This window comes from Nomascus leucogenys, chromosome 22a, assembly GCF_006542625.1.
Source record: "Nomascus leucogenys isolate Asia chromosome 22a, Asia_NLE_v1, whole genome shotgun sequence".
Taxonomy (NCBI): domain Eukaryota; kingdom Metazoa; phylum Chordata; class Mammalia; order Primates; family Hylobatidae; genus Nomascus; species Nomascus leucogenys.
Window position 1 is genome coordinate 14,104,473 of NC_044402.1, and position 18,776 is coordinate 14,123,248.

The 18,776-nt window shown below is 40.0% G+C and overlaps 1 protein-coding gene across 1 annotated transcript in view; it reads left to right on the forward strand.

Moving 5' to 3' along the window:
* The window catches only part of CATSPERB (cation channel sperm associated auxiliary subunit beta), a 153,847-nt gene that overhangs the window by 86,091 nt on the left and 48,980 nt on the right, over window positions 1-18,776 (forward strand). The window contains exons 15-16 of the mRNA XM_030803388.1: window positions 4,819-4,973; window positions 7,486-7,640. Of these exons, the coding sequence (XP_030659248.1) occupies window positions 4,819-4,973; window positions 7,486-7,640 (310 nt within the window). The remainder of the gene's footprint in view (window positions 1-4,818; window positions 4,974-7,485; window positions 7,641-18,776) is intronic.

Here is an 18,776-nt window from a genome sequence, read left to right on the forward strand (position 1 = left end):
AACATGTGAAACATGCATTTCTTGCCATATTTATCCACAAAATATGGCATATTGAACCTTAGCAATTACAACAGCAAACTTTTGCTACTGAAAAGCTCACGGGAGCATAAGAAAAAGCCTGACTACATGTGATTCAGAGGAAATAATTATAAATATTATTGACAGAAAAAAAACACAGTGAGAGTCTCTCAGAACCACGTGATAAAATAATCAAGAATTTAAAAGACAAGAGGAATAACAAAAAGTTAAAACCAAAAAGCCAAGGTTTTGCCATCCCTAAAGGGCAATCCAAAATACTATCTCTTTATCTGAGTATAACTTTACATGGAGTTAGGAATTTTTTTTGGAATCCTTTATTGTGATCATTCATGGAATTTTTTTAAATGTGCATGCTGGCGGGCGTCTGTAATCCCAGCTACTTGGGAGGCTGAGGCAGGAGAATCGCTTGAACCCGGGAGGTGGAGGTTACAGTGAGCCAAGTTCGTGCCACTGCACTCGAGCCTGGGTGACAGGCCAGACTCTGTCTTAAAAAAAAAAAAAAAAAGTGTGTACAATACAAGTCTTAAAAAGCAAAAGAAAGCTAGATGTGGTGGCTCATGCTTGTAATTCCAGAACTTTGGGAGGCCAAGGCGGGAGCATCACTTGAGCACAGGAGTTCAAGACCAGCCGGGGCAACAATCTGTACACATACACACACACACACACACACACACACACACACACACACACACAGAGACATATATACGTATACATTTAAGTTTGTGTATATGTGTTAAAGCAAAGGAAACAGAATAACCCATAAAAATAGACATGAAAAAGAGAAAAGAAGACATAGCGGAAAATGTACAAAGCATAAAATAAAATAACCAAAAGTAGAGCTGGTCTACAGTTATCACCATAAATGTTAAGGATTCATTTATTCAGCAGCATTTATTGAGTACCTCGTATATGCCAGGTACTGTTCCAATCACTAAGGGTACAGCAGTCTCTTTTCCTGTGGAACTTACACACTTGTCAGAAGAGACTGATAATTAACAAATAAACCAAAATAGGCTTTATGTAAGATAAATGCTACACAGGAAAAAAAAAAAAAAGCAAGATAGGTGAATAGGAACTGCCAGGTGAAGCGTGTGTTGCGTTGTGTGGTGTAGCATGTATTGTGGTCTTGGTGAGCGGCCCTGAAGCAGATGAGGGAATGAGCAGATATCCGAGGTAATCTACATTTCTCCATTAAAGACAGAGTCTTATTTTGGATTTTAAAATCTTGAAATATATTGCCAGGAGTGAAAAACTTAAAGCTAAAGTGGAGAGAAAAAATATATAAATAAAGATTTGAACAAGTGTGCCAAACACATTGAGAGAGAAAGCAGAGGCAGTAATGTTTATATTCACACAGAGCAGGAGTTTTAGGCTGAAAGTATTCAATAAACAAAGTTCTTTCTGTGATAAAATATAAATAGTAAAAATATGTCATATTGAATCAATGCTCTAAAAGAATACAAGATATGTAAATATACAAAAATGAACTATAAGGAACATGAGAAGAAATCAACTGAAGTGCCAAAGTAGAATACATTTGAAACTGACAGTGTTAAATCTTTAATACATGAAGATCAAGATAAGACTATAAGGGAACATTCCATATAGAGGAATTAAGATGTTGTGTTGAAATATAGGGCACATGTAGTATACTATAGCTAAATTTCCTAGGGATGACTCATTGATGATGAGACCAAGAAGGTAAACTGAACCCAGTTTGCCATTTGAGTCAAGCTAAAGAATTTCATCATGCCATTAAAAGATTATTAACGTAATCATATTTGTATTTTAGAAAGGTCATATAGGGGAATATACTGGAAAATGTAAGATTTTTGGCCAAGTGATATGTTGATAAGAGGCTATTTTAAAAGCTGAAGTGTGATGATAAGGGTCTGGATTAGAAAAGTGGCCACAAGTATGAAGAAAACAGTGGCAAATTATGAATGAAACCAGTGGGAGTTTGTGAAGGAGTGGCTATGAAATAGGAGGAAGTGAGTATAGTCAAGAGTTACACATAGGGCAACTGGATGAGTAATGATACAATGAACATCATCTGTAGAACACAGTATCCAAGGGACTTCCATTTCCAGTTGTGGCATCAGTTTGCTGCTGAGAATAATTTAACAAAATACTTAGATAAATTATTTTTTAAATTGATAACCTGAAAAGCTAATAGAAACAACCAGGCCAAACTCTAAGGGAAAGCAAAACCTTGGTGATATGGTTTGGCTGTGTCCCCAACTAAATCTCACCTTGAATTGTAGCTCCCATAATCCCCACGTATTGTGGGAGGTACCCGGTGGGAGGAAATTTAATCATGGGGGCAGGCCTTTCCCGTGGTGATAGTGAATAAGTCTCACAAGATATGATGGTTTTATAAAAGGAGTTCCCCTGCATAAGCTCTCTTGCCTGCTGCCATGTAAGATGTGACTTTGCTCCTCATTTACTTTCAGCCATGATTGTAAGGCCTCCCCCAGCCATGTGGAACTGTGAGTCAATTAAATCTCTTTCCTTTATAAATTACCCAGTCTCGGGTATGTCTTTATTAGCAGCATGAAAACAGACTAATATACTTGGAGAGGTAAAGAGGACACACAGTACCACAGTCCGTTTGACTTGAAGAGATTTACAAATTCCTGCAAACTTAGACTTTGAATTTGGTGGACAAATGAAGAGTTATGGCCCTGAGTCTACCCAGGTAGTGAGAATATAGATGGTGTGCCCCACCATACACCAGGACCCCTAAGGGCTCTACCCTTAAGATAAAGATTAATCAGAGGTAAATCCATACACACTCACACATATCCCCAAGGAATACAACAAAGTCGTCTTGTTAAGTAAGTAGGAAAAGAAAAAGAGAGAAAAAACCTGCCTGAGAGGTTATAGCCATTGGAAGGCCTCTGTAAGATTTGCAGCCCTGATTTGCATTGTCTGGGATTACAGGTGCCCACCACCACGCCCATCTAATTTTTGTATTTTTAGTAGAGCTGAGGTTTCACCATGTTGGCCAGGCTGGTGTCCACCTCCTGACCTTAGGTGATCTGCCCGCCTCAGCCTCCCAAAGTGTTGGGATTGCAGGCTTGAGCCACTGCTCCCAGCCATTCATGATTTTTTAAACAAACATTTATTAAAGCATGAATAGAATGTAACTTCTTGATTAAGAGTATCTAGGGGGGGAAGAAGCTATAGCAAATATCCAATCAGATTTTCTAATAACACACCAAAAGCTTTTGCTATGTCATCTACGACTACCTCTATTCATCATTGTGTTGAAGGGCTGAATTAGTCCAGACAGGCAAGAACAATATATTAAAAGTGTGAGATTGGAGAGGAAGGAGCCCAGCTATTCCTGTAACATATTATCTAATTGTGGAGATAGACAACCTCAGGCTTGTGTAGCTGAAGCAGAGTAAGCATTGCAGAAAGTCATAGGAGATAAGGTCAGAGAGGGACTGGAATTCAGACCACGGTGGCCCTTGGAGGGCATTGCAAAGACTTTGACTCTTACTGAGAGAGAGGTTGAAGCCATGGAGAGTTTTGATGAGGGGAGTGGATGAAGTGACTTAACATTTTGAAAGTGTTACTTTGGATGCTTTTTTGAGAATAGACTGAAGGGAGCTATAGGCAGAATCACGGAGACCAATTCAGAGGCACAAGACAGATGACAGTGGCCTGTACAGGGTGATAGTGGTGACAGAGGTGAGAAGTGGATGGAGTCTATATATATTATGAGGCTAGAGTCAATAGGATTTCTGATGGATTCGATACAGGGTATGAGAGACAGAGGAATTAAGAATGACATTGAGGTTTTTGGGCTAAGCAACAGCATTAACGCAGCTGCCATTAATGAAAGTGAGGAAGGCTGGGGCTGGAGGAGGTTTGCGTAAGGATCAGGAGCTCAGTCTGGAATGAGTTCTCTTTGAGAGGCCTAACCAACATCGAATGAAGCTGTTGGAAGGCAGTTAGCTACATAAGCCTAGACTTCGGGGAAGAGCACTAGACAGTAGACTTAACTTTGGGAATTATCCATCTAAAGATGGATTTGAAATCCTAAAACTGAATGAGATCTCCAAAGATAGTGAGAGAAGAAATCTAAAAACTGAGGCCTGGACACTCCAATGTGTAGAATGAACTAGGAGAGCCTGAGCTAACTGGGTGGGTTTGGGTGGGATGCAGTGTGCAGAAATTAGCCTTTTTCATCCTGAGCCATGATCTTTCACTCTAGCTCCTTCCAAGGGAAGGGAACCTGTCTCAGGACCAGTGTCTATTTGGCTAAGTGAGTGCTGCAGCACCATCTGATTACTGACAGTGCCTCTCAGTGTGGCGCCCTAAGGATGAGAGAACCACAAGACACCCAGTTTGGTTCAACATATTAATCCTAGTATAGCTTAATGACCAATGTCTACTGATGATTCCCCTTGCCTTTCTAAGGGTTGTTTTCTCGCTGCCTTTTACCTCTTCGGGAATCTGATTTGCTGGTAATAGGAAGAGAAACCACTACTAGAGAGACCTAACCTCTTTTCCTCTAGATCTCTTAATTAAACATCCCCTCTGTGTTTCTTCCCCTGCTTCAGTGAACAGATTCTGTAGTGACATGGAGTCTGGAAAAGACTTCCCAGGGACCTAACACAAACTAACATGCATTTTCCTAATTCAGGAGTCTCAGGGCCCTACTTCCACCTGTTAGTTTAAATGAAGGTGTCTTTACAAGATACGATATTAACTTTTTTTGACTTCTATTATATCAGTATCAAGACACTTCTCTGTATTTCCTAATAGGAATGGGAAGATACAGTGCAGTTGGAAGTGTTACTGAGAGAATTTTCACATTATACTATGATCACTTGGGATTCCTACATAAGCTGACTCTGGGTCGCTTTGAAGCTAGTGGACCACCCACAGCCTTTGGAAATTCTAGAAATCTTTTTGGACAGGTCAGTATATATATGCATTGAAACAGTTTGCCTTATTTTAAGAATAGATGCCACATTCAATACACAGAATAATGGGAAAATTGGAAAGTATTTTCCTTGGGACAAACTCATTAATGCAGTTTGCTCTATTTAACTAAAGGAAGAACCACCATGTGCCACAAACATCTCCAAATCTTCTTCCAAGTCCCATATGGAGTTATATAGCTTCAATTCCACCTAGAATATCTTCATGCAAATATCTTCACAACAGAACACCACTAAACATTCTAAGCTAGAACCATTACTTCTAAGCTAAAACCATTACTCCCAACCCAGGCCAAGGTAGGGTTGATTCTCTACCTCTTAAGTTTGGCCCTGAAGAAACATGGGTTGTGAGGCCAGGCGCCATGGCTCATGCCTGTAATCCTAGCATTGTGGGAGGCTCAGGTGGGTAGATCGCTTCAGCCCAGGAGTTGGAGACTAGCCTGGGCAACAAGGTGAAACCCCATCTCTACAAAAGAATTAAAAAATTAGCCTGGTGTGGTGGCATTCGTCTGTAGTTCCAGCTTCTTGGGAGGCTGAGGCAGGAGGATCACTTGAACCTGGGAAGTTGAGGCTGAAGTGAACTGCGATCATGCCACTGAAGTGAGCTGTGATCGTGCCACTGAACTCCAGTTTGGGCAACAGAGCAAGACCCTGACTCAAAAAAAAAAAAAAAAAAAAGGAACATGAGCTGTGGTCTACCTTTCTTCTTTCCTATTAACCCTTCTCTCTGGTTTCTTCTTTTTCTAATGACAACATAAAAAGGAGTTATCTTCTTTATAGATAACACTTGATACAGGTTTTTATAATAGTCTAATGTATAATATGCTGCTTGTGAAGGTAGCTCATCCTTGGGCACCAGTTACAAAACTGGACACTCTCAAACCATCAGCAAATTATCAAACATTTTTGACTGGGGTTAGTAAAACTTGCCCTTTGACTTAAAGGAAATGGATCTGGTTTTAAAAGATCATTCCAATTACCAGGCCAAAGCTGCAGTTGAGAGGATGGTGTTTAGCTTCCCCTCTCTGAGACATGCATAGAGAATGAGGGCAGGAACTTCCATGGGAGAGTTAAGATGCCACATGTGACTCCCTGTGTCTTTGCCCAAGTCTGGGGTGTGAATTCTGCATTTATACAAAGCGAATGATGTGAGCAGGAGGGTAGAACTAACCAAAAAAAAAGCATTTACCTCCATTTTTCACCAACTTCACAATTTGTAGAAAGTGTCTTAGTTCCCTTACATGAAAGTTTAAATTATTAAAAGAAAAAAAAACCCTACAGGTATTTGTATACTTAGGACAAGTTTGACGAAGCCATACTCAGCAATATCACTTCCCTCTCCACAAACTATGCATGCGTTCTCTCTGGATAAAAATAATCGCTGGCTCTTATTACAGTGTTGGAGCTCTCAATCTTTATAACAACTATTTATTCCTATTTCACTTATGAAGAAAGTGAGGCACAGACAGGCTGGTTAGTTATTGGGATTAGACATCTATCCCAGGCAACTGGCTCCGGGGCCTGTGCCCTTAGCCACCTGCTGCCTTTCACTGGACTTGCATACACTTTCCCTAGTATACACTTGCCACTCCCAGGCTGCAGTGTCATACAGAATTCTAAAGATGTTTAGTCATTTCAGTGATTTTCAAGAGTCCTCAAGCCATTTGGCTCAGTCCCACATTTATTTTCCTGGCATCTATTTCCCATTTCTCCTCAGTGCATTCCCAAAATTCAGTAACTAGGAAAAAAAGCATGACAGAAGATGAGTCTTGGAGGCACTATGGGACGGATGTGTCCCCAACCAGTCTGCACGATCTACCACCCACACCTTGTCTCATAGCAACAAAGTCAACTCCAGCAGCCCCTTTGGGGATGGTCCCTACCTTTCTTCTCTCCCCTAAAAGTTCCCCAAGCAGGACAGGGTCAGGATTAGAGAAAGGTGTGTTGAAAAGAAAGACCTATAGATCAGAAATCTAGGCCAGAAGTGCCTGGGTAGACTGCAAGGGATGGTCTGTGAGTCAGGAAAGGAGAACAGCTTATGCTGCCAGGTGGGAGACTCAGACAGCAGCTGTCCAGAGTCTCTAGCACGAGATCAGGAGCAGCAAGTGAGGACAGGGATTTCATGGGCCCTTTCCTAAATAAAACTTCAAATAAGAACCCAGTTCTAAAATCTGCATCTCCAGGCTCCTCACACACCCACAATGTGAGTCAAGTTTCCATGTACCCTTTCACTCCAACCATCCACGAAGGGTATAGGAATCTTACACCACATCTTAGTCATCAGAACTTCCATTCCTCCTTAACAGGAAAATACATCTTCCCTTGCACACACATGGATGTTCCAACAGACATGTTGACGTATTTCTCCAATTGATAAGTGAACCAGTATTGTTTTAATGTGAACTGGAAATAAATCTGTGACTTGAATTTTGCCATAATTGAAATATAAAGTAGTTTAAATATAATATTTTCTTTTCTCTGTTTCCAGCCTCCAGATATGGGCTTTGAGACTGCTCTTGCCCCACAGCATACCTCCTTAGATGAAATTATCTTTTTTGCATATGTACCTGAGAACGAACCCCAGGAAACAATCTACAGCAAGAAGTTCAGCAATATACACTATGGAAAAGTGATACACTCTGGGTAGTGATTTGCATTTATTTAGATGGCATATTGGTTTCTAGAATCTACTTTTTAAATTTTTTGAGATAGGGTCTTGCTCTGTCATCCAGGCTGGAGTGCAGTAGTGCTATGACAGCTCACTGCAGCCTCAACCTCCCAGGCTCAAGCAATGCTCTGGCCCCAGCCTCCAGAATAGCTGGGACTGCAGGCACACACCACCATGCCTGGCTAAGTTTTGTATTTTTTGTAGAGATGGGGTTTCACCATGTTGCCCAGGCTGGTCTCAAACCCCTGAGCTCAAGGGATTCACCCATCTCAGCTTCCCAAACTGCTGAGGTTACAAGTGTGAGCCACTGCACCTGGCCAATAGAATCTAAATTTTTGGACCTACTTTATTGAATAATTTTCTTGGTCAAATAGAGTAAGTCTTTTTTTGATACCCCACAAGGCCAAATACATTTAAAGACTCCAAGATGTCTTGCATGCTGCCCCAATTTTAGAAACCTAGGACCATGTATATCAGTGCCATCAGGCCAAGCTATAGAAATGTGTTTCATGAGTGTCAAAAATATTCTGGACAACACTGGATACTTCCTATCCACTGAGTTTACTCACATGACAATTCTTATATATCCTAGAGACCAACACATTTAATGTAGTGGAGGCTATCTTTTATGAAATATTGCATTGAACAATATACAGAATTCTCAGAAATGCTTACAGTAAGAGTTAATAACCCTTAAAGCTACCTTTAAGGCCTAATAACTCTTATTCAGAATATGAATTCTGGCTGGGTGCCATGGCTCACACCTGTAATCCCAGAACTTTGGGAGGCCAAGGCCAGCAGATCAGTTGAGGCCAGGAGTTGGAGACCAGCCTGACCAACATGGCGAAACTCCATCTCTACTAAAAATAAAAAAAATTAGCCAGGTGTGGTGGCTCACATCTGTAATCCCAGCTTCTGGGAAGACTGAGGCACAATAGTTGCTTGAACCCAGGAGGCCGAGGTTGCAGTGAGCCAAGATTGCGCCATTGCACTCCAGCCTGAGAGAGAGAGTGAGACTCTGTCTCAAAAAAAAAAAAAAAGAATATGAATTATATAACCCCCAAATCTACCAACTAAAAAAGAAACAATTTCAACAATTTCAGATTACCGGAAACTCACTGCTATGGTCTAAATATCTGTTTTCCCCAAAAATTCATATGTGGAAATCCTAACCCTCAAGGTGGTAGTATTAGGAGGTGGGGCCCTTGGTAAGTGACTAGGTCATGAGGACTCTGCCCTCATGAATGGAATTAGTGTCCTTATGAAAGAGACCCCAGAGAGCTAGCTAGGCCCTTCCACCACGAAGGACTGAAGGACAGAGCCAGCTAGGCTCTTCTACCATGGAAGACACCATCTATAAACCAGAAAGTGGACCCTCACCAGATACCAAATCTGCTGGCACTTTGATCTCAGACTTTCCAGCCTCTAGAGCTATGAGAAATAAATTTCCGCTGTTTATAGGCTACCTGGTTTATGGTATTTTGTTATAGCAGCCCAGATAGTCTAAGATATTAACCTTGTCTCCAAGTGGTGGACTCTATTCTTATACCAGGTTGGAATCTGTATATTATATGTGTTTGGGGCTGTCAATACATATCTTATCGCACAGCTAACAATACCTTGCACCGTGAGGCAGCTCACTCAGAAGCGGAGGTGAACATGGGAATCAGACCTAATATAACAAACGTCAGCAATATTTTTTCTCATGAGGATTGTATAAATTTTGTCTCTGACAAAAGTGTCAGTAATCTCTAGTATTATTTTTTGCTCTAGGTGGATCTTGTATGTGTGATGTTCCAGATCAGCTAGTTTGTGTTTATGTGGGTGTTCTTCTATAGAAAACCTACAGAATCACTTTTCAATCTTTTAATATTAATATGATTAATATTATACCAATGTCTATCTTAATTTCTTATATTCTAATTATTTTTAAAAGCATATGGTCATTCTCAAGGATCAGAATATTTAAAAACCAGAACAGCACAATCCGTGATAAGATTCAATAACTTTGCTCTGTTTGCACAGAAACTAGGGAATGGGTAGCTTCAAGGCAGGAAATATGAGCAAAGCCAGGGTCAGAGACCTGGAGAGCAAGTGGAACTTCAACTTGGCAGGTGAGGAATTTGGGAGCCCACTGTTCTCAGGTTGGCAGGAGGCCAAAGGCAGTTATCCAGGTAGTCAGGGCATAAGGCAGAGAGAGCCATTCACTTACTCCACCAATCATCATTTAACACTGACTACCAGCAAGGCACTGTGGCGGGTGCTGCAACAGAGTGGGGAGCATGACATTCAAGCACCTCATTCCGTGAGCTTATATTCTAGCCCCAGAAGCAGACAAGTATGTAATTACAGTTGACTAAGTCTACAAAAGGGGAGTATACAGCATTGAGAGAGTATTTTCCTGGGGCTTGAGCCCTTGTTTGGAGAATCCTAGATTTCTCCTGGAATAACACCCAGGTTCCTTACTGGAACTCAAAAAGCCCCACTGACCTGGCTCCACTCTCTTGAGTGACCTCTTTGCTTTGTTCACTGCAGTGAAGTCACTCTGGTTTTCCTTTGGTTTCTCTAACACATCCTGCTCTTTTTGGCCTGGAGGCCTTTGAGCATGCTGTTCCTCTCAGCCTGGAACCTTCCCCCAACCACTACTCTCTTCCTTCATCCTTGTTCTTCTGGTCTTTTCTTAAGCCTCAGAGTTTGGGTGAAAGAAGAGAGGTGAGGTAAAGGGACAAGAAGTCCTCCTGTTGGAGACTTCCAGAGTCTGGTTATGGGCAATGCTACCCTTGCCACTAGTGACAACTACCCTCGCCCTGCCGGCCCCTGGAATTCTGTCACTGTGTTGGGGTCCCTTCATCCTTTCAGCAGTCCTTCTGGGCAGCATTTTTTTTTCTTTCCTGCCTCCCCTCCACCCCCACATGACCCTTGTGCCCCAGAGATAAGCATGGTCTTGGATTTTATGTTAACATCTTTTAAAGTTTTGCTTTAGAGCTTTAATACTAGTTTTATGAAATGTATGACTTGCCTTTTTCATATAACATTATACTTTTGAAATTACTCCATATTGATATGTGGTCTATAATTCACTCACATGAATATACTACAATTTATGTAGCTATTCTCCTATATTGTTTTGGAATCATATCAAACTTTTCCTTCCCTCCCTCCCTCCCTTCCTTCCTTCCTTCCTTCCTTCCTTCCTTCCTTCCTTCCTTCCTTTCTCTTTCCTTCTTTTGACAGGGTCTTCGTCTGTCACCCATGCTGGAGTGCAGTGGTACAATAATGACTCACTGCAGCTTTGATCTCCCTGGCTCAAGTGATCCTCCCACCTCAGCCTCCTGAATATCTGGGACTACAGGCACACACGTGCCGCCAAGCCCAGCTAGTTGTGTTTTTTTTTTTTTGGTGGGGGGGGTGGTTTGCTTTTTTTTTTTTTTTTTGTAGAGATGGGTTTTTGCCATGTTGCCCAGGCTGGCCTTGAACTCCTGGGCTCAAGTCATCTGCCCACCTTGGCTGTCCAAAGTGCTAGGATTACAGGTGTGAGCGACCCCACCCGGCTTTTCAATTTTACCTGTGTAGAATTGATGTGCCTAGTGTGAAGTGGGAATCCAGTTTTTCTTTTTTTTTTTTAACGCGGGTAATCTATTGTCCATACAAGCCCCTCCTTTCCCCCACTGATCTGCAGCACTGCCCTGTGATATATCCTGGTCCTGTATATGCATTGGTCCGCTCCTGTCCTTTCTCCTATTTCACTGGTGTATTTGTCTTCTCCGTGACACACTGACTAAATGACTCTAATTGTGAAACACATGTGAATAACCCCCTCCCCCTGCCTTTTCTTGGCATTTGGTCTTCCATTTATATGTTAGACTCAGCTTGTCAAGTTCCATTAAGGAAAATAAAAACCCCAAAACCTGGTAATAGAAATTACCTCTTGCAACCAAACTCTGCCTTATATCACTGTTAGATCTTGGGTGGGAATTTCGTGCTCTTCTCCTAGCAGTAAGATAATTATCTTTCTGCTAATAATTATTAGCAGAAAAGAACTAATAATTATTAATTCTTTTAGAATTTTAGGACCAAGACAGCTTCCTGATTCCTCTTAAGGGATAGAAGTTATTATTTCATCCTTCCCTTCTCTGTTATATGTCTTTCCCTGGGCCCTGTGGGTGAGTGTACCTTTACTTCTTCTCTGACAGTAGGTAAAAGCATTTGCTTTATAAGGGAAAAGGGTGAGGGAAGGAGGCAGGACTTCTGTGCCAGCACCCTCCTGGCACCCCCTAACGCTCAGCCATCGATCAGCTCTTTTGAGGTCTGTGTGCGAAAGTATTCTGTGCCCAACCTCCTGTGGTTTGAGGTTTTTACTTCCTATGAGAGAAGGTTCAGGGAAGTAGGTGATGCTTCAGGCCTGTTTCCTCCCAACCTCTGATCCCCACAAACTACCTGCACCACCAATGGTGGCTGTCTCTGGTCTATGGCCCTTCCCCAGTCTTTGCCACAAGCCTTCAACGGAAGCCAGTGGAGTTTGCAAGTGAGTGCAGACTCCCATTTGTCAGGCGCCCAAGCACTTCCAGACTCACATGCTAGCATATACCTGGCCTTTGGCACTTTTTCGCAACTTCAGCTAACTCTTACTTCCTTGTGTTGTGGTCAGCACTGTTTCTCCTTCCCCTGTTCTTCCATAGGTGACACTGTCCTGGTGTTCAATCTCTCCTTGGAATGGCTTATTGCTCTGGATTTCAGCTTAGTTGGTTATCTTGTGACCTTAGTTCTCAGACAAGCTAGAGAAAAGTCATGACTTTGTACTTTATCTACTTTTTGTTTTGTTTTCTTGTTTGAGTGCATCTTTCTGCATTTAAAGCAAAAGCAGAAGTCTTATGATTGCCTTTTGTAGAGTAATCTTATATTTTTCAAATTTGCTAAATTCTTTTAATAATTCTAGTACTTTTTCTACATATTATCTTGGGTTTTGGAGTAGAGGTAAATTTTTAATTTTTTCTTAAGTTTCAGTAGCTTTAAGGGTACAAGTGAATTTTGGTTACATGGGTGAATTGTGTAGTGGTGAAGTCTGGATTTTTGGTGTACCTATCACCCAAGTAGTGTACATTGTACCCAATAGGTAGTTTTTCCTCTCTCACCCCTCTCACCCTCCCTTCTTCTGAGCCTCCAATATCCACTATACCACTCTGTATGCCTTTGTATACCCATAGCTTAGCTCCTACTTTTAAGTGAGAACGTGCAGTGTTTAGTTTTTCTGTTCCTAAGTTACTTCACTGAGGTTAATGGCCTTCAGTTCCATCCAAGTTGCTGCAAAAGACATTATTTCATAATTTTGTATGGCTGAGTAGTATTCCATGGTATATATATATACCACATTTTTTTAATCCACTCATCAGTTTATGGCACTTGGGCTGATTCCATATCTTTGCAAATGTGAATTATGCTGCAATAAGCATATGTGTTCAGGTGTCTTTTTTTATATAATGACCTCTTTTCCTTTGGGTAGATAACCAGTAGTGGGATTGCTGGATTGAATGGTAAATCTATTTTTAGTTTTTTGAGAAATTTCCATACTTTATAAATATTTTTAAGTAGATAATCATATTACCTGCCAGTACAATTGATCCTTGAACAACATGGGTTTGTTACTATGGAGGTCCACTTATACATGGAAATTTTTCTGCCTCTGCCACCCCTGAGTCAGTAAGACCTCCTCAGCCTACTCAAGAAGACAACTAGGATGAAGATCTTTATGATGATCCTTTCCACTTAAGAAATAATAAATGTATTTTCCCTTTCTTACGATTTTCTTAATAATATTTCTTCCCGTAGCTTACTTTATTGTAAGAATACAGCATGTAAGACATATGCAAAATATGTGTTAATCAACTGTTTATGTTATTGGTAAGACTTCCAGTCAACAATAGCCTACTTGTAGTTAAATTTGGGGGGAATTAAAAGTAATATGTGAATTTTCACCTGCACAGGAGGTTGGCATCCCTAACCTCTGCATTGTTCAAAGGTCGACTATAATTTTTTTTTGTTTTTTCCTTAACGTTTCTTAGCATATTATAGCTTTTTCCTGTTATAGGGTCTAGGACCTCCAATACTTTGTTAAGTAGAAGATAATGGAATTATTGTTGTTCCTGACTCTCTCTCTCTCTCTCTCTCTATATATATATATATATATATATAAGCATTTCATAGTTTTCTTAAACCCTTTATCATTTAAAGAAACATCTGTTTTTCTAGTTTAAGAGATTTAGAGTTTGGGGTTTTAAATTGTTATTTCTCCTGTATCTATTGAGCTTATCTATATAATTTTTCCCTTTAACTTTTTATTTAACATTATAAATTATATTGTGGATTTAATGTTGAACCAACCTTAAAGTTCTGGAATATACCTATCTTTGACATTGTGTATTATCTATTTTCATACATTTCTGGACTCAGTTTGCTAATATTTAGGATTTAAACATCTGTGTTCATATGGGAAGTTTACCTGTAATTTTTCTTTCTCATATTGTCCTTCTGTGGTTCTATTAACAAGATTATACTAGCCTCATAGACAATTGTTTTTTTTTTTTAATTTTCTGGAAGAGTTTAAGACTGGAATATTTTGTTCCTTGAAAATTTGTTTTTTGAAATTGTTTGAAACTTACTTTATGGCCTAGGACTAGGCCATTCATTATGGTCAATTTCAGTAAATATTTTGTATGGAGGCAAAATTTTACATCTATCCTCTTAGGGTGTTTTGGCTGGGCTTGAGAATTAAACTGACATAAGACAGATTAACAGGAGAAAAGCATACACATTTATTTAATGTAAGTTTTATGTGACATAGGAGTCCTTCTAAAGAAATGAAGACCCCTGAAGAAGCAGTTAGAGTTAAACATGTATATACTGGGTTGAACAAAAAGTAGTAAGTTGTGAAAATGTGACAAGGCAAGGGGGCTTGGGCTAGGGTAGTTAACTGTGGAGAAGTGGCTAGGAAGATAAGGGTTAGTTTAACAAGGTCTGTTTGTACAGATTTGGCTTTGGCTCCCCATCTCTAGTAATAAAAACAGTGTCCTTCTCCAGGTGCAAGGAGGATGGACACCTTCCACATGGGAGTTTTATCTCCTTCCTTTAGGTAGGTCAGAATGTCCTTTCTGCATTTGCTGTTGTGTGTGTGTGCGTGTGTGTGTGTGTGCGCGCATGTGTTTTAAGTGACTTTAACTCAACCAGTAGGCTAGAGCAGATATTTTGAGGTGTTGTGTTCTGAATGCTTTCCTACTGAGTGCAGTATTAATATTTATTTGTTAGATTAATCCTGTTCCTTGTGATATTGCAATTTTATGTATCCTTAATGATTTTTTTCTGCTTGATCTATCAATTATTGAGAGAGTTGTATTAAACTTTCCTACTGTGTATACTGGATTTGTCCATTTTAAAATTATAGTTGTGTCAATTTTGCCTTGTATATTTTGAGATTGTTATTAGGTACATATAAGTTTAGAATTGTTACATCTTCATGATCAGTTGAACATTTTGTTGGTATTTAGTGACTATTTTTATCATTACAATTCTTTTTTGCATGACCGTGGCTTTTTTATTATGCTTTTTTAAACCATTTTAAAGTGTACCATTCTATAGCATTAAATTCATTCAAATCCTTTGCCCATTTTTAAATCAGGGTTTTTTTGTTATGAGTTTCAGTGTTTTGTTTTTGTTTGTAGCTTTTTTTGTTATTGATACATGGCACCAGACTTCTTTGGATAATATTTTTGTGGGATACTATTTCAGTCCTTTAACTTTCACCTGCTTTATATATCTGTCATAAAAGACATAAATGAATTTTGTGGTTTTAGCCTATTTAACAATTTCTGTCCTTTAGTCGGAGAGTTTAGTTCAACTACATTTATTATTTTTACTAATATATTTGTTTTCATTCCTACCATCTTCTTTTGTACTTTCTATTTGTCCCACTTTTTTCTATGTCTCATTTTTGTCTTCTTTTCTTGCTTACCTTATTTTAAGGTTCTTTTTTCTCCTCTTTCCATTCTTTTCTTCTTCTACTTGATTGGGACTTTTACACCCTGTTTTATTTTGCTTTTTCATGTTACCCAAGATTTTTACATGTGTGTTAACTTAAAAAGTCTAAAGTTACTTAATAACTTTATCTCTTTCCCATTCCATATGTAATCATTAAACTCTGGGTGTGGTAGTCAGTATCTACCCTTTATATTTCTCAAGAATGAGTCCAATTCTGGTCCCTTGGTTCCTGAAACCTCAGAAGACGTATTACAGTTTCTAAAGTGGTCCCCTTGAAGAAATCCCTCTTGGCCTTTTTATTATTATTATTATTATTATTATTTTTGTTTGTTTTTTGAGATGGAGTTTTGCTCTTGTTGCCCAGGCTGGAGTTCAATAGTGCGATCTCGGCTCAGCAACCTCCACCTCCTGGGTTCAAGTGATTCTCCTGCCTCAGCCTCCCTAGTAGCTGGGATCACAGGCATGCGCCACCACGCCCGGCTAATTTTGTGTTTTTAGTAGAGACGGGATTTCTCCATGTTGGTCAGGCTGGTCTCAAACTCCCAACCTCAGGTGATCTGCCTGCCTAGGCCTCCCAAAGTGCTGGAATTACAGGCGTGAGCCACCGCACCCAGCTGCCTCTTGGCTTTTTTGTGAGAGAGGCACTTCTCTTTCTCCATGTAGGGTGGCATAGAGATGAGAGGTGAGATGCACAACACACCATTACTACTTCCTTCTTTAAATTCTTCAACTTTCATTTATCTTAAATAATCTAGCTTTCATTTAGAATGTCACTCTGGCTGTGATATAGAGAATGAATTGGAGGGTAACAATTATGGATGCACTTAGGTCATTTAGAAGGCTTTTGCAGTAGCCTAGGCTAAAATTTTTGATGTTTTAGTCTAAGATAATGATGGTAGAAATTGAGGGGAATGAATGGACTGAGAGATACATGGGAACAGACTCACCAGGACAATGGAGCAGAGCAATTTTCATTACTTTACTTCATTGTCTGTTTCTGTGCCTTAAAAAACACATCTGTGCTTGCCTTCTATTTACTGCATCCAGCTACACGTGATCTTATTCTGGTAATGCTGTCTGAGATTCTTACACTGTGCTTAAGAGGACAGGTACCTGAGGTAGACAGACTATGGATGAGGAATCAGGCAGTATGGGAATGTCAAATGGTAGACTTGGAATTCAGAAGAGAGTTTGAAGAATAAGAATCAAGAACTAAAGTTAGATGATGGAAAAGAAGAGATTCTGAACATTATCAATGAATCTGGATCATGGAGGCCAAAAGGCTTGCAAAATCTCAAAGGTATAGGCTACCACCTACAATGAGATGTTAGGTACTGAATCAAAATCCTTTTACAGTAGGAATTGATTAAATATACACAGATAAAAGACACTATCTAATTGATAACAAGGGAAGTATAGTCATTGCACAAATGGTGAAATATTTGAGAAGGAACTTCTGTCATCTTGTAATAAGGTCAGTTGTTCTTAAGAATCTTCACAAAACCTTTTTTTTCTTTTTTTTTTTTTTGAGACAAAGTTTCACTCTTGTTGCCCAGGCTGGAGTCCAATGGCGTGATCTCGGCTCACTACAACCTCTGCCTCCTGGGTTCAAGCGATTCTCCTGCCTCAGCTTCCCAAGTAGCTGGGATTACAAATGCCCACCACCACGCCTGACTAATTTTTTGTATATTTAGTAGAGACGGGGTTTCACCATGTTGACCAGGCTGGTCTCGAACTTCTGACCTCAGGTGATCCACCCGCCTCAGCCTCACAAAGTGCTGGGATTACAGGCATGAGCCATTGCACCCAGCCCTGAATCTTCACAAAATCTTAATAGTGATAACTTAATGTCCATGTTTTTACTAAATTGCTCAGAAGGAATGTATCATCAACACACAAAGGTTTCAGTAAAGCTCTTCATTCATTCAATGAATATTTGAGTGCCTATTACATATCAAGTCTTGTGCTAGGCACTGGGAATATAGTGGTAAACAAGATAGACAAGGCTGTTCCCTGCATGGAGATGACATTCTAATAAACAGATACAGGTGATAAACAGGTAAACCAAAACAAATTCATATCTAACATGTGCTTTGAAGAAAGTAAATATGGTGATAGAGGGAGTGAGAAGGGTAAGCAAACCCAAGAATGAAGAGCAAAGAGCCAATGAAAGAGCTTTCCAGGCTAAAGAAGTTGCATACAGTGAGGCAAGAAAAATTGGGATGTGTTTAATAAACATGAAGAAAGCCAGTATAGATGATCCACAGTGATGGTGTGGTGGAAAGGCCAGCAAGGAGGTCAGCTAGTGCCAGATCATAGACGGTATTATAGGCTGCAGGAAGAGTGTAAATTTTCTTCTTGGTGTCAGCAGAAACCATTGGAGAATGTTATTGGATTATTTTAAAATAATCCAATTTATATTTTTGAAAGGATCACTCTGACTGCTGTGAAAAGTGTGGGACAGGGTGTGAGTAGAAGCTGCTAAGCCCCTTAGAAAGTTATTAAAGTAATACAGGTGAGAGATGATGGTGCTGGAGCAGGTGCAGTTGAGTGAAGACAGGATCTGGTGATGCATTTGCCTGTTAGGGATATGAGCAAGAGAGTGATCAAAAATTGTCTAGGTTTGTGATTTGTAGCTAGAAGGATGATACCACCATTTTCCGAGATGAAAAGTGCAGGTATCAGGCCGGGTAGTTGACAGTTCCACATTGGAAATGTTCAGTTTGAAATGTGTGTTAGGTGTCTAAGTGAAGATGTGAAGTTGGCAGTTAGATGTATGAATTCATAGCTCAGAAGAGTCAGAGCGGAAACTTGGCATTTGGCAATTGTTCAGATACAGATGGGTGATTCTACCTGCAGAGGAGGATGTATGTAGAGAAGAAAAGCCCTGGGGCACTCCAGGAAGAGAGCCTGGACTAAGAAGAAGACCCTAGCAAAGAAGGATGAGAAGGAGCAGCCAGTAAGGTAGAAAAAACACAGGAAAATGTGGGGCCATATAAAGCAAGAGAAGAGGGTGTTTCAGAAAGTATGGAGTGATCAACTGTGATGCATGCTGCAAAGAGACTTGAGTAAAATAAGATTAA